This window comes from Dermochelys coriacea, chromosome 10, assembly GCF_009764565.3.
Source record: "Dermochelys coriacea isolate rDerCor1 chromosome 10, rDerCor1.pri.v4, whole genome shotgun sequence".
In the NCBI taxonomy this organism is placed as follows: domain Eukaryota; kingdom Metazoa; phylum Chordata; order Testudines; family Dermochelyidae; genus Dermochelys; species Dermochelys coriacea.
In genome coordinates this window covers 16,093,373-16,108,343 of record NC_050077.1, presented here as the reverse complement: position 1 = coordinate 16,108,343, position 14,971 = coordinate 16,093,373, and the positions used below count along the sequence as shown (strand labels likewise).

At 37.3% G+C, this 14,971-nt stretch overlaps 1 protein-coding gene across 5 annotated transcripts in view; it reads left to right on the top strand.

Annotated features, from left to right (window-relative positions):
- CYTH3 (cytohesin 3) overlaps window positions 1-14,971 on the top strand; it is a 99,696-nt gene that overhangs the window by 28,408 nt on the left and 56,317 nt on the right. For all 5 annotated transcript variants that reach the window (XR_006274739.1, XR_005295223.2, XM_043493795.1 and 2 more), the window contains one exon: window positions 14,731-14,813. Coding sequence is in view for 2 of the 5 variants with exons in the window: in XM_038418624.2 (XP_038274552.1) it covers window positions 14,731-14,813 (83 nt within the window). In the remaining 3 variants the exon portion in view is untranslated. The remainder of the gene's footprint in view (window positions 1-14,730; window positions 14,814-14,971) is intronic.

Here is a 14,971-nt window from a genome sequence, read left to right as displayed (position 1 = left end):
GCAGCCGTGTTAGTCTGTATTCGCAAAAAGAAAAGCAGTACTTGTGGCACCTTAGAGACTAACAAATTTATTAGAGCATAAGCTTTCGTGAGCTACAGCTCACTTCATCGGATGCATTTTGCATCCGATGAAGTGAGCTGTAGCTCACGAAAGCTTATGCTCTAATAAATTTGTTAGTCTCTAAGGTGCCACAAGTACTGCTTTTCTTTTTTCAGATATTCTTGTTAACTGCTGGAAATAGCCTACCTTGCTTGTCTCCATGAAAGGTTTTCCTCCTTTCTCCCCCCCCCCCCCCCATGGCTTATCTTAAGTGATCACTCTCCTTACAGTGTGTGTGATAAACCCATTGTTTCATGTTCTCTGTGTGTGTATATCAATCTCCACTCTGTTTTTTCCACCAAATGCATCCGATGAAGTGAGCTGTAGCTCACGAAAGCTTATGCTCTAATAAATTTTTTAGTCTCTAAGGTGCCACAAGTACTCCTTTTCTTTTTGTAAATGTACAGTAGAGGAAAACTGCAGAAGAGGAATATCCATCGACAACAGTGATGGGAGTGATTGTGTTTCCTCCTTTGCAAAAATGAGATGTTCCTGTTTCCATTTAATTTATCATGCAAGTTTGAACAGCAAAATAATTCTGGGAATACACAGAAAAAGAAATAGTGTCAGGAGGACACCCTCAAAAGATGGAGTCCTGTGGGGCCAAATTATGTCAATAGCAGTCCACAGTTGTTCAATTATTCTGCAATAGCTACACGATTCTACATTTTTTTGCTTTGTGAGAAGTTCTGGAAACTTCTCTGTCTTACAAAATGCAAATATGTATAGCTGAGGTCAGTAGTGCTGTGTAACAGTCGGGACTGTTTTTTGTTCTGTTTAATAGATCTTTACTATAATTTTTAATCTATTATGGGATGGCAGGCTTCTTCTTATTTTGTGGTAGTAATACCTATCGTTGGCTTTATGAGCATACACTCTTTTTTTCCTTTTTCATATTTGAAATGTCTTATCTAAAACAATTCCCCCCATACACATTTGCTTGTATCTCACTTTTTGAATACCTCCATTAAAGCACATCTTGTACAATCCCAAATGTGCGATATGTTGGGGCAGGAGGGAAGAGGGGGGAGAGACCGAAGATATGTTGCCTATCCTTCAACATCCTCTTCTGAAAGTAGAAACAGGTTCCATGTTAACAGGATCTATACAGTTATTTTCATTTTTATTTTTCTTCTGATTATTTCCATTTTGCGATGATTCCTACTGGGATTTTTGCATGACAGACATCATAGGAACACACTAGGCATTGGGTTTTGGGGGCTGCAAGGTGCTTTGTAATCTGCTTCCAGTCAAAGAGATATGTCAGTAATTGTATTACTTTGTATTAATATTCCTTAGAGTTGGGCAGCTTGATATGTTGATGTTAGCAAAGGATACAGCTTCCAGTGAACTGTTCAGAAATATTTATCACAACTGATGACATTCATGTCATTTATCTTGAATGTATTCTATCCAGAGATTGCTCCAGTCATTTCTGTTTAAATGTATAGTTTGAGGAGAGCTGTATAGTGCCTAAAATGCACTCGTAGTCTGAGTGATCGTCTTTTGAATGATCTTTTCTATAAATTTAAACAGGGTAAGGCATTCAACATTCTCCGGCATTGAGGGACAGAAGATGATAATCTTTGTCTGATTAAAATACTGATATGTTTTGCAGTATTATATGTGAGAGAGCAGTTATTTGTGGAGATGGGTGTGAAGGATTAAAATCTAGCTCTGAATATTCTGTCTAGAACCCATCTCCAGTTAAAAGTTGTACAATTAGGTATTCAGGTAACAGAGTTCACATTAAGTGGAAAACTGTAAAAGTTCTCAAAACAAGGTACACTTTCTTTGTTTACGAATCTGGATTTAAACTAGAAAATTTTTACCATGATAAATGGTAAAGTATAAATCTTTGAAAGACTTGCAAAAATATGTTCAAAACTTGCCTAACTGAAATTCTGTCTTCCTGCAAGCTTTAAAACTAAGCAGTTTTTATTTGCTTTTAGCTACTGCCAGCATTGTCCATGTGCTTGGCCTCAGGTAAAAGTGAATTGCACAGTCATAGAAATTAGAGATGGAAAAAGGCCTAGTAAGGTTGTCTAATCCAAACCCTGCCAACGTGTTTTTTTTTTTTTGTACAGTAATACACTTTCTAATGCTTTAGCAGCCAAAGTCTTAAATGACCAAAGTGTAGGATGTTCACCACTTCTGTTTTGAAGACTGTCCCACAGGTTACAAGATCTCATTGTTGCATATCTACTTTGTTTTTGTCTGCTATCATCCATGGTCTCTTGGCATTACTACTAGAACATTCTTTCACTCTGGGCTGCTAAAATGTGATTGAAGTGATAAAGTAAACCATGTCCTTGACATGGAATTCATTAAAGAAAATTCAGAATTGTCGTATCGTTGTACTCTTGAACAAATAAATATTGTGGTAACATCATTTATTGTTATATAATGTACTATGAACAAAAAAGGCTTTAAAATGTCTGAGTTTCAATACAAAATTAGGTAACCTTATTATTCTCCCCTTCTCTTCCACATATGCATCCCCCTCCCCTGAATTGAGTTCTCCTGAAATTCTGTGATTTCTGCAAGCTTCTGCCAGGTAGTTTATGTTGTTTTAAAAAAAATAAAAAAATGCAGTATTGGATTCAGTTTGACAATATTTTGCTGGTCTGATGCCATCTAAATGAAAGGCTTAAGGACTGATTTATTTTTGGAATGAGAATTTCTCTGACACTTGCATTGATACTGTAATCTCCCTGAGCCAACTGTAATGCCAGTAGTAGGTTTTTTCATTTCTCTTTAAAGTGGAAAACCAAAATAAATGGCGCAATAACCAGTTTCCATATTTAAATGGCTGAAAGTCAAAGGGGAAAAAAAACGGAGGTAACATGAATGCACCCATTGTATTTAATATGGTAGAAATATGTATTTTCTTGCATATAATACTTGCATGGCGAGGTGTTATGCTTATTTATATTAACCTGAAGTTACTGTTTTCTCCTCTTCAACAGTATGTTGCGGTAATCATATAAGTATGTCTATGCTGTAGGCAGCACTGTACGTCTATGCAGTAGGCACAGTGGAGTGGTGATTCAGAAATGGGCTGAAGTTTTTTAGACTTATCCTCATATGCTTGAATCTGGTAGACAGGGTGGATTTTATTTACATCAAATTGATTTAAATCATGATTTAAATGACTAGTCAGGAAGATTCGATTTAATCATGGATTTCTACATAAAAGTGCATTCTTGTTGGTTGTTATAACATATTCTTCACAACTCAGAGATGGATGAGATAGATGAGACCCAAACTGGGTCTCTTTTATCGCATGCTGCCATTATAGGTTTTCCCTTCTAGTGAGAGAATGGTATGGTAGATCTCAAATCAATGAAGGCTACACTCAGAAAGACCTTAAGACTTCTGGAATATGCTGCTCAAACAGTTCCACTTTTGTTTGTACTGCCTGTCCCTCCCTTCTCACATTTATCTCCAGACTTCTTCTCCTTGTCCAGATCTATTCCACCCCCAACTATCTTCTGTTCATTGAACTTTTTGAAACTTTGCACTTTTAGAGAGAGGTAAGGGATTGACTCTGTGTACACAAATTTGCAGAGGGACAATAGGGTTGAGGTCTGTTATTTCTCACCTCTCTATATTTATTTATTTATTACCATTTTTGCTGTTAACAAGCATGTTATCTTTGGAGACACAAATCCGCAGTTTGAGAACTGCAAAACTAAGCAGCTCTGATGGTATCTTCTAGATTTAGCACTGAGTTCCATTGGGTAAATGGAAAGATTATCCTAAATAATCTATACAGAAGCCCATGGAACTGCACAAGATTGGGTCCCTAAACCATGAACTATTGGAACTCATTTACAAAACTTTTCTTAAACATTACACGAATATATTGTCTCATACTATAGAACTAGAATTTATAATCCCTATTTCATTATGAGATATCTTTGAGTTTTAATGAAGATGCATTATAGGGGAGGGATAGCTCAGTGGTTTGAGCATTGGCCTGCTAAACCCAGGGTTGTGAATTCAATCCTTGAGGGGACCATTTAGGGATTTGGGGCAAAAATTGGGAATTGGTCCTGCTTTGAGCAGGGGGTTGGACTAGATGACCTCCTGAGGTCCCTTTCAACCCTGATATTCTATGATTCTATCTTTAGCTCAGTTTTTTCCCCAAAAAGCATTTTATCAAAAAAATCCAATTTAAATTAAAAAAAAATCTGTTTTTTTAAAATTGATTTTTATCCACCCTGCCAGTAGATGAAATCATGCTTTAATTTCTGCAGTACTTCTTGGATATGCTCAGAAGTTTTAAAATCTAAACTTGACCATTGTTTTTTCTGGCTATCCCTCACCTGCTTCTCTTTTCAGTGTAAAAAGTTTCTGCTTCTCTCGGTGAACGTGTGCATGGATGACCCTTTTTTTGAATTCACAGTGGCATTAATTCTGGTATTAATTTATTGCTAGAAAATTGGGTATGATTAAACAGCTTCTTTATTATATTAATTGATATTAGGCATTTTGAAAAGCAAAGTCAGTCTTGTGGTGTTTTGTGCGTTTTTGAACTATAAGAGTAGCAAGACTTAAAAAGAAAAAAAAAGTTCCAGAAAGGAAATCTGCATATCTGTGGTAATCAAGTTGAATTGAAGACTACAAAGGTGATTAGTATTTTTCAAAATAACATGATAGCCTCAGCAATGAATTGTCTTCCTTTGCTTGCCTGAAAATGGACCCTTTGCTTCATTTTTGCAAATTTTTTGTTTTTTCTAATGGAAATGTGATTAAACAAAAATAAATTGCTGAAATATAAAACACAAAACAAGGAAAAATGCAGCTTAATCATAGTCATCAATACTGTCTGCTTGTGGTAATTGCTAGAGGCATGGTCAGGAATAGAAAATATAAGTGTTTTTTTCAGTATTAAATATTTTTTGTATTAATAGTGTAATTAGAAGTAGCAAAAGGAAAAAAAAAAAAAGGACAGATGTTTCCTTTGCTGTCTCTAAGAAGTTCAAGAGCTGAACCAGTGATGGCCAGGTAACATTAAAAATCCACAGCTATCTCATGTCTTAATAAGAACTTATCAAGGATAAAATACCTTGGGCCTTGCCCAAACCATCTCTGTGCATCCATTGAATGCCAAAAAGATGGTGTTAAAATGTTGGCGGAAAGGAGTAAGGAACTTCTCAGTAGTTTTGTGATTGATTTCCCCCCCCCCCCTCCTTGTGCCAGATAAGCAGGACGAGGCACATTTATGGGCTTGTGTACACTACCCACCGGATTGGCGGGCAGCAATCGATTCAGTGGGGGTTGATTTATTGCATCTAGTATAGACGTGATAAATCGACCACTGAGCGCTCTCCCGTTGATTCCGGTACTCCACCAGAACGAGAAGTGCAAGCGGAGTCGACGGGAGAGCGTTAGCTCTTGACTTTAGTGAAGACACCACGGTAAGTAGATCTAAGTATGTTGACTTCAGCTACGCTATTCACATAGCTGAAGTTGCGTATCTTAGATCGTCCCCGCGTGGTAGTGTAGACAAACCCTATGGGTAATTTACTACTTTTTGTTTAAATGTTTTTGTCCGTGGGCCCAAAAGCTTCATTTTGGGGCTGCCCCACCATTTATCTAAAGTCTTTAATTTTAAAATGCCCACTGATATTGTAACTGCTAGGTTCTTACTGACCTCATCTGCCATTTCTGTGCAGTGCAAAATACTAATCCTCTTTCTTCAGTAGTAACATTGTCTCATGCCTAGTAAATTTTCAAGGAAGATCATAGCTGCGGTTTTTCTTTAAAATACATCCTGCCTTCAAGTTACACTAAACCTATAGTACATCTCTTACTGTGTTGATTCTTGGTTTAAAAAAACCTCCTCAAAATCCATAGTATTACCAAAACAAAAACAAAAAAGAGAGAGAGAGAGGCCATTATTATTATAATAAGCTAAAACTGTCTTAAAAATGGGTTTGAACTGTGTGGGTATTGTGGGGTGCCGCTTTACATTAGTCTCATTTTCATTTTGTAAACTTGAGTGGGTTGTGGGCTCTTTTTTGAGTGGAGAAAGCTGCAGTGAGGTTTTTTGGGGGTTTTTTTTCTTCTCCAAAGGAACCTTACTAGACCCTGACCTTCCAACCTCTTCTGAGCTACCAAATCTCTCTTTGCTGCTTGACTAGTAATGTTAATTTGATCACTATCTGACCATATGAAAAACTTAACCAAACCCTAATAAAATGACCTATAAAAGGTAAAGAAATAACCAGTTAATTGGTTTTACAAGAGTTTATTTCCTTCCTAAAGTGCAGTTACCCTACACATTCCTTTTATTATAAAGGACATATAAGAGTAACCTAGATTATTTTACCCTGTTTTTAATATACTAAATCTGATGAGTCCTCCTTACAGAGTAAATCACTTTCCCAAATGAATACATCTAAAAAGTTTACTAGGTCATGGTAGAGGGGAAAAATGTTTCCTCTGACTTCCTGAATGTAGACTTGAATGTGCCAATAGAAGCGATATCAACTTGTGAAGTTTTTTTCATATTACTGGAAGAAATCCAGATAGGCCAAATAATGGTTGATTGTGACACTTATAACAAGAATTAAAATATCTCCTTCCCCCAGAATGAAATAGGTGATCAACAACTTCTTGTAATGGAGCATTGTCTAGTAGTTACAGAATATGAATGGGTGGTTGTGAGTTTGAGGTTCTGTTCTACGTTCTGCAGTGCTCTTTGTACTTTCGCAAAGTATAATAGACACATTCCTGAATTCCTTTTTCCTATTGACTGAATGGTAATTTGGCATGTGAAAGGCATACAGCATTGTTTCCTGTGTATATAGGAATATCTTCATCCACAACTGCAATGTGGCCACTGTTAGGATAATGGTGGAAGACAGCAGCTGTTAAACAGCACACAGTATTGCAACACAACAGTCAAGGACAAAAACTGAAGACTACTATGAAATCCAGCTAAATTTACAGGAGGAATTTTGGGAAATCATGTTCTGTTGGTATAATAGAATCTGTCCAGGATGCTATCCTCCTACAAAAATTTCTGTGGAGTCTTTAATGACCACAAGTGTGGTCACAGCTTTTGTTTATACATCTTGTCTAAAAGGTTGAAAATAAGGGGGATTGAGTGGGGTGGGAGTGGGAGAGACCACCCTGAGAATATCTGTTCAGAGAAATGGACTGGAAGGGTCAGTTTTGTTCCAACAGCTGTATAATGTTAATTTTCCACAGGACATACAGTTAACAGTACAATAGATACTGTACAGATCTAGTTTTTGGACAAGGAAGGGCTTATTGTAAATATCAATTATACCTATACGAAAATATCAGCTGCTATAGCTAGTTCAGAATCTGTTCGATCACTTTTTTTTTTTTTTTTTTACTAGGGATGGGAATACAACTTCTAATATAGTACTGCAGCAGTTTGGAGTTTACTTTCCTCTTATGAGGAAGATGGGTTTTAGGAACAGTATTAAGGAAAACCTTTACCCTTCAGAAACAATGATGCCAGTTAACTCCATGATTCCTATAATTTATTTTGCCTCTTAAATTGGATTGGGCAATAATTTCATCTTCTATCTGTTACTGGTTCATATGTTGTTGTAGGATATGTTTGCTGGCTGGGAGCTGCTTTACTCTCCCTTTCACAGACTTCACTCTGGAATCGGTTAAATGGGGAGCAGGGCTCAATTGTCCTAGATAGGGAGAAAGAAAGACCAAATGTAAGGGACATAGTTTAATTAGTCCGCAGCTTCATTACTTAACTCATCTGGGAACTAACCAACAAAAGTTCATGCTGTACAGGTCATGATTTCTTTCTCCATTGTTTCCACATAGTGGAGGGCTGCCATCATCCCCACCCTTCTGCACAGCTAGTCCCAGCCCACTGCTGAGACCCCATCTTACCTCCCCTATGACGAAGAGGGGCAGGGGAAAGGGGGTTGTCGCCTCATTATACCATACGTTAGGAACCCTAGCTTCTTTAGGAGCTGCCTTCCCACAAACTCCACTTCTAATTCTGGTTTATCAGAAAACTGGACCCTAAGTGGAACAAGTACCAGCACTTGCCACCTGCTAAGTTGTGACATCTTTAACTTTACTTCCTGACCTGTCCCCCAGAGTTCCTGATCTGTTATGGCAAAGACAACCACCCCACCCCCCCCAAAAAACCCCAACAAACAAAAAACCATCCTGCCCTGGCCATTCCCCAATGAGGGGAAAATTCTTTTTCAGTCTCCATAAAAGCAACTAGTACAATTGTCCACAAAACCCAGTCCTATACTAATCCTAGGGGTAGGTGGGTAGAAGCTACTAACTGGGCATAAGAGGGGCTCAGGCCAAAGGGGTGGGGATAATATACCCTCCCCATGGTGCACATGGGATAGTGGCTTACCTGACCCCGACCGGCCTGCTCACCAGCTGAGGTGATGCTTCCCCTCCCAATTCCCAAAGGAGGGAGGATCCTTAAAGAAGGCTCTATACCCTTTTTTTTCCCCCCTACCAGTCCAGATAAAGCTTTCCCGCCTTGAGGTTGTGTTCTCACATCTCAGCCAGTGAGTGAAGACTGAAAGACAGGCCAACAAGTAGGATTTGCTAAACTAAAGAATCCATTGCAGACTATTTGCATGGCATCATCAATGTACCAGAAGTGATTTAATCTTTGCTGCTGAAGAATATGGTGAGATCAAAGATCTGGGCATGGAAAAGAAAGATTAAATTTCTTTTTCTCTACTGAGATGTGTTCCTAGTCATCTCTCGCCCCTGAGGCTTTCTTGCTCTTACTAGTAGAGTGTGTGTGTGTGTGTGTGTGTGTGTGATTCTTCTGTAGTCACAGCTGTATTGAATTTATGGCATTTTCAAGGGTACTGAAATACAGATGATTGTTCTCAAATTATTTCTGAAGTGGTTTTCTTGCAGTTCTTTCCTTTACTTGCAAATAGGGGTATGTAGGATTTTTTTGAAGCTTTTTTTCTTCAAAATGGATCAGTTGAACGGATATTTAAGTAATTCAGCAGTTTTTCAGGTGCTTACCAAATAAGTATGAAGACAAGATCCCACCACCTTTCCAAGAAGTTATGCTTTAGTGAGACCAAGTACAAAGGATGGTTGAAGGAAATCATTGGCAAACGAAATATAAAATGTTGTGGCTTGCACATGACTCATGGATTCCATTTATTTTGATGCTATTACATTTGAAGTTGTCAGCATTTAAAAAATATTGTTTTGGTTTTCACACCTTTTAGGAGGGCTTGTGGAGAGAAATGTATATTTGATGTGAGTCTCTAAAGACTAGCGACTTCTGGTTATTTTTTCTCTCATGTGGTAATGATGGTATCACTCTTAAACTTTAATTTTGTATTTGTAATACAAGTTGCAGTGTAAAACACCACTGTCTCCAGTGGAGTTACTGTAGTGAACCACAAAGGTGTGGATTGATTCCATAATTGCTCTTTAAAAAAAAAAATCTGTATTAAAACCATACTGTCATTTGAAGTAACTTACGAAGGGTCCTGTTGGTGTTTTTTTTTTTTTTTTCTGCCTGTGATTAAGATTTACTTATGGAAAATTCACTTCCGGTGTTTAAAATCAGTTAAACTGATTTGAGGGAAGATGGGCCAAGGGGCATGATCTGATTTTAAAAAAATTTCACTATGCTATTTTTTAAAAGAGCAATATATATTTAACTGTAACCTATAGGGTCTCAGCTCCTCTATATTTTCCTGTATGTCTGTCTCCTTCTCTTTAGTAACTGGCTAAGCATATAAATTGGATTGTGAACAACCCTGTTAATCTTCAATAAAAATTTAGTTAGTATATTGACTTCACATTTACTAGTCTTCAAGATTGAGTCTTCATGATAACAGATTATTCCATCTGAGCTAACAATATGTTTCACATGACTACGTCACAGTAACAATGGAAAATTGCCCTTGTGTAAAGATTTGAAGATAACGTCAAAATGTGATACAGTTGCAGCCTACTCATTATACTGAATTTTTTTTCATCAACAAGTCCAGAAAGGTTTTTGTTCAGCTTTATTATTTAAACGGACACCCTCACTCCTCCCACCCTGTATACGTTGTGTTCAGAAGTGTTGAACCTCAGACATTTTGGAAATGACTCATAGATGATATCTAGAAAATGAGTAGTAATGAGTAATACAGAAGAAAGATGTAATTTTGTATTCTGAGATACGCCTATGTATAGTTCCATATCTGTATCTAAGTTTAAAAAGAAAAAACACTTGTTAGGAACATTCTGTAGCTGAAATTCTGTTTAAGTAAAATGCTGCTTGCTTGAGTCAGTCTTGTCTGAGTGCATCTTCATTTTACACTGTTTGCAGTGGTGGTGTAGCTGTGTTGGTTCCAGGATAATAGAGAGACAAGATGGGTGAAGAAGAGCTCTGTGTAACTTGAAAGTTTGTCAGTTTCATTTATAGAAGTTGGTTCAATAAATATTACTTCACCCACCTTGTCTATTCCTTTACAGGTCAAGAAAATATGTGGATTATTTAGACATGCTGAAATGATTTGACAGTAGAATGTTTATTGGGAGTCATTGAAGTCTATTGACTGTAACATTGATTTGGAGCCTACTTATAGGCTTATTTTAGTCAGCTTGCTGTGAAGGCAGAAGAAGTCTGCATGCCAAAAATATCAATGACATTTTCAAACCTTTTAAGCACAACAACAATTTTATTTATTTTTAAATGGGAATTTATTAAAGGTGCTGATTCTACTTGCATTTGATACCACAGTGGCCCCTGCTACCTTTCCAGAATAAATGACTTTTTGCCTTGCACAACCTGTGGTGCTGATACAATGGTGGCAGGCACCTTCAAAAAAAATTAAACTAGATTGCCTGCTATTTTGTTCTGAGAAGACTCTAACATCACTACAGTGACTTTTGATCTAGCTAGCGCTGTTGCGTGTGTATGTATGTGACAAAATTATTTTGAATTGAATGATATCGGAGGGAAATGCTTTGGTGTTTCTCACATTGAAAAATTACATGATTTATCTATGATAATTCTTTTAATTAATTTAATCTAATTTTACGTATTTATATTAGCCTCCCATTTCAGTAGTATCTGAGCTCCTCACAGTCTCTAGTGAGTTTATCACAACCCTTCCCTGAGGTACAGAAATACTATTATTCCCATTTTACAGATGAGGAACTGAGACACAGAGGGACTCTGGGCTTGTCTAGATGGAGAATGACATTTGAAAATGACTCATAGATGATATCTAGAAAATGAGTAGTAATGAGTGGCAAGCTGGTGTGTAAATCTAACATGTGCTAGCCTGCCATGCACTGTCCGTGTGAAGCCTGGTACCATGCACTAAAAGTTCTGTAGTGCTCATTGATCTACTCTGATGGTATACTCCTAGTGGGCTGTGGCAGGATCCACACAGACTGTTTGTGTGTGTCATACTAATGTGCTGTAGATTTATACCCCAGCTTGCCACACACGCTCGGTCTAGACAAGTTCTAACTGGCTTGCCCAAAGTCCAACAGGAAGTCTGTGGTGGAGTAAGAACTATTTTAGAGCAAACTTGGAACCTTTACATTTGTGCCTGCAGTGCCCACACAGCGGAGTTACAGTGCAGCACTTTGCTGTGCACTGCTATTCACACCCCCTTAATCCAAAATGCAGGGCAGTGTAGATACGCCTTAAAGCAGCGGTTCTCAACCAGTGGCACACTGCTGCAGCCCAGCTCAGCTGTGTGCTATAGGCCAGCCTGCATGGCAGGGTCCAAGTTCCCAGCTGCCGAGCACGGTGGAGTCTGGGCTGCTGGCCTGCCCCACATGGTGAGGGTCTGGGATCGAGGCTGCTGGACAGCCCTCCAGGATCCAAGCTCCGGGGCAGCTGCCTGGCCCTGCGAGCTCCGGGGCAACCACCACGTATCCAGGGTGGGAAGCCGACCGGCCCCATGCAACAGGATGTCTGGGGTCCAGGGTCGGAGCTGCCAGCCCAGTTGTGGCAACGGGCCACAATGCTAAATAAGTTGAGAATTACTGCCTTAAGTTACCCTGTTTAGAATCTTCTTTCCCTGCTGATTTTCTCCTTTTCCATCTGGCAAATGGATAATTTGTGATTTCCCAGTGCAGCAAAAAACAATATGAATCCATTTGGTTTACTTTTCTTATTGTGTGACAATATCATTTAATCATACAAGCATGGATGTATCTGTGTCTGGAAACAGTGGGTCTCTGTATTGCTGCTATAGAGCTATAAGAAGAAATGAAATAGAACAAAACACTATATTTGAAGTTTCTCTACAAAAATAAAGGAATAATTTTTCCCTTGCACTGGACAGCCTGAACCTACAGTACTTAATTCAGATATAACTCCTGTCAATTCAGAGTAGAAGTTTAGTTTTCAGTGGAGATTTGACTCTCTAACTTTCTCAATCGGATATTAAACAACATGAAACTACAAAGAGAAACTGTAACAAGACTAGTGCACCATTCTGCTGTGTAAAGAACTCATAAAAGCAGCTAATGCAATGATTTTGTAATTTACTGTGAAATAAAAAGCAGCAGCTATGTAGGATATCTAAAAATTTCATACCCTTTGAATTAAAATTGCATTAATTTAAAATCTAATTAATGCTTTGAATTGTTACTGGAACTGTGACTTCTTAACTATATACATTTTGGCAAACTATGTAAAAATGAGGAACCATATACCACAGCAAAAACACTTTTAAGGAGACTTGAGTGAACTTTCCAGCTAAAAAACTATTTGTCCTTTCTGATAGTTGAGATTATTTAACATTCATTTCATTTTTATTTGTCTAAATCAGTTAAATAACTAAATCTGAAGAGTGTGTGTGTGTTAGACTGCTTTATTAAACAAACTCAAGATTATTGGCTGTTCTAAATCTTAAGGCTTGTATGTAAAAGACAATGCATCTCTTCGTAAAGCTTGATGTAAAATGAACGATCCTGTGTTTCAGATGCGTCAATATCTGTTCTGAGAAGAAATTTTAAGAGGGGATGGGTTTCCAGTGAGAAATATATAGAGGGAAAAAAACAGGCAATAAATTGTGGTCTGTTTTTCTTTTAACCGAATACTTGACCATTTCTTAAATTGAAAGTAATATATTGTACGGGGAATAGTTAAATGAGATCACTTGTTAGTACTGTCTTATAGGCTACGTTGCCATTTTAATTTTGTACTCTATTGAAAATATATATTAAAAAAAGATGGTCAACTTTTACAACTGGTGCTTGACCATTGACTATCAGAAGGAGATACACTTCAAATTTCAAATATATTTAAAAATAAACCCAAATCTTTGTTTCTGGTCTGTCTCTGTGCCTGCTAAATGCATGTGCATTAGAAAAGGAGAAGGCTTTTGCCATTTAAAATTACTACATTTGTCACACATCTCACTTGGTGCAGAACCCTTGCAAATTATTGTAATAGTTGCATTTTACTGAGCTTGTGAGGCAAGCTGCTCTGTCATCTTAATAAAAACAAAAAGATTTCCATGAGAACAGCTAGCTTTCAAACTGTTAACCATAGTACATAATAATAATAATAATAATTAATAATCAGATAATCAGAAAGAAATGTGAATACTGTTGCTTACTGAGCACTGACAATGTCTTGAGGGTAGTACAAACAAATGAGATTCAGCCTCTGCCCTAAGATGCTTACTAATGGGCAAGGAAATATCTAATTGCCCAGAAAACAGCTGAGATATTATTGGAGCAATACCTCGGGTGTCTTGCCAGACAAGGGCAACAGGGGAGAGTAGTGGTGGGCTGAGGTTCAGCTGCAGATATGTACAGCACTGTGCTTGCATCTTCAGTAGTAATTATTTTTATCAACAGGGTAGCACTCTTATTTCAGTATAGCTAAGTAAACAGTTGAGAGAATTTATTTTAAATATGGCAAACTATTTATTTTTTAAATGTCATTGTAAAACACTGAATATATAAGATGCTGTGTTAATGTTTTCCATCTGTGTCCTTATCTGTAATGAATAAAAATGTTACCTGCTGATAAAAGTAATAGATAGTAAAGATGCCGTCAGTACTGTATGTACAGTACCTGCACTTGCCATACAAAGCAACCAAATAAAATGTAATCCTGAATAGTGTGCTGTACCCTGGGGCTGATTTCAGACCACATCTCCATAAGGGGCTTATATATAAATATTGTAATTATTTCCTGAAAGATGTGATGAATGTATGTACTTTACAAATCCTAGTACCTTTTGTAAACCTACATAGGGTAATTTTAAGCATCTCCTTTTTAAAAATATGAACAACTTTGGCCCATCACTGGTTGGTATAATTCCAATTATTTCTTTTATGAATTTGGCCACTTAAGTGTAGACCCAAGTCATAAGACCAATTTTATGATAAGGAGTCCCCAACAGCTGTATTGCTTTCTTTGACTGCTAGAATCTTTTGGGGGTGATGTTAATTCAGTTAATTGCCTTAGTTATGATTTATAAAGTGGAAGTTCAGTAACAATGGGTATATGCCAATTTTTTCCTCATATTTTTAGCTAAAGCAGTTTCTTGTAAAAATTGCTTTTCTTAGCCAAATTAATAGATATTGCTGATCTTTAATTTGTCTGCGATTGATAATAGTATATACATTTTGCTTTATTTTCAGTACCAGATGATCTCTCCATAGAAGAGAGAGAAGAACTTTTAAACATTCGTCGCAGGAAAAAAGAACTAATTGATGATATTGAGGTAATTTATTTTTCTATCAGGTAAAGATGCAAAGAAGACTGCCTCAGTACATTTAATGTTATGTATTTATAACTATATATTGTTTGGTAAAATTTTCAAAAGCGCTTAAGTGACTTGAAAGTTAATTAAGTTTAGATTCTTAAGTCACTTAAGCACTT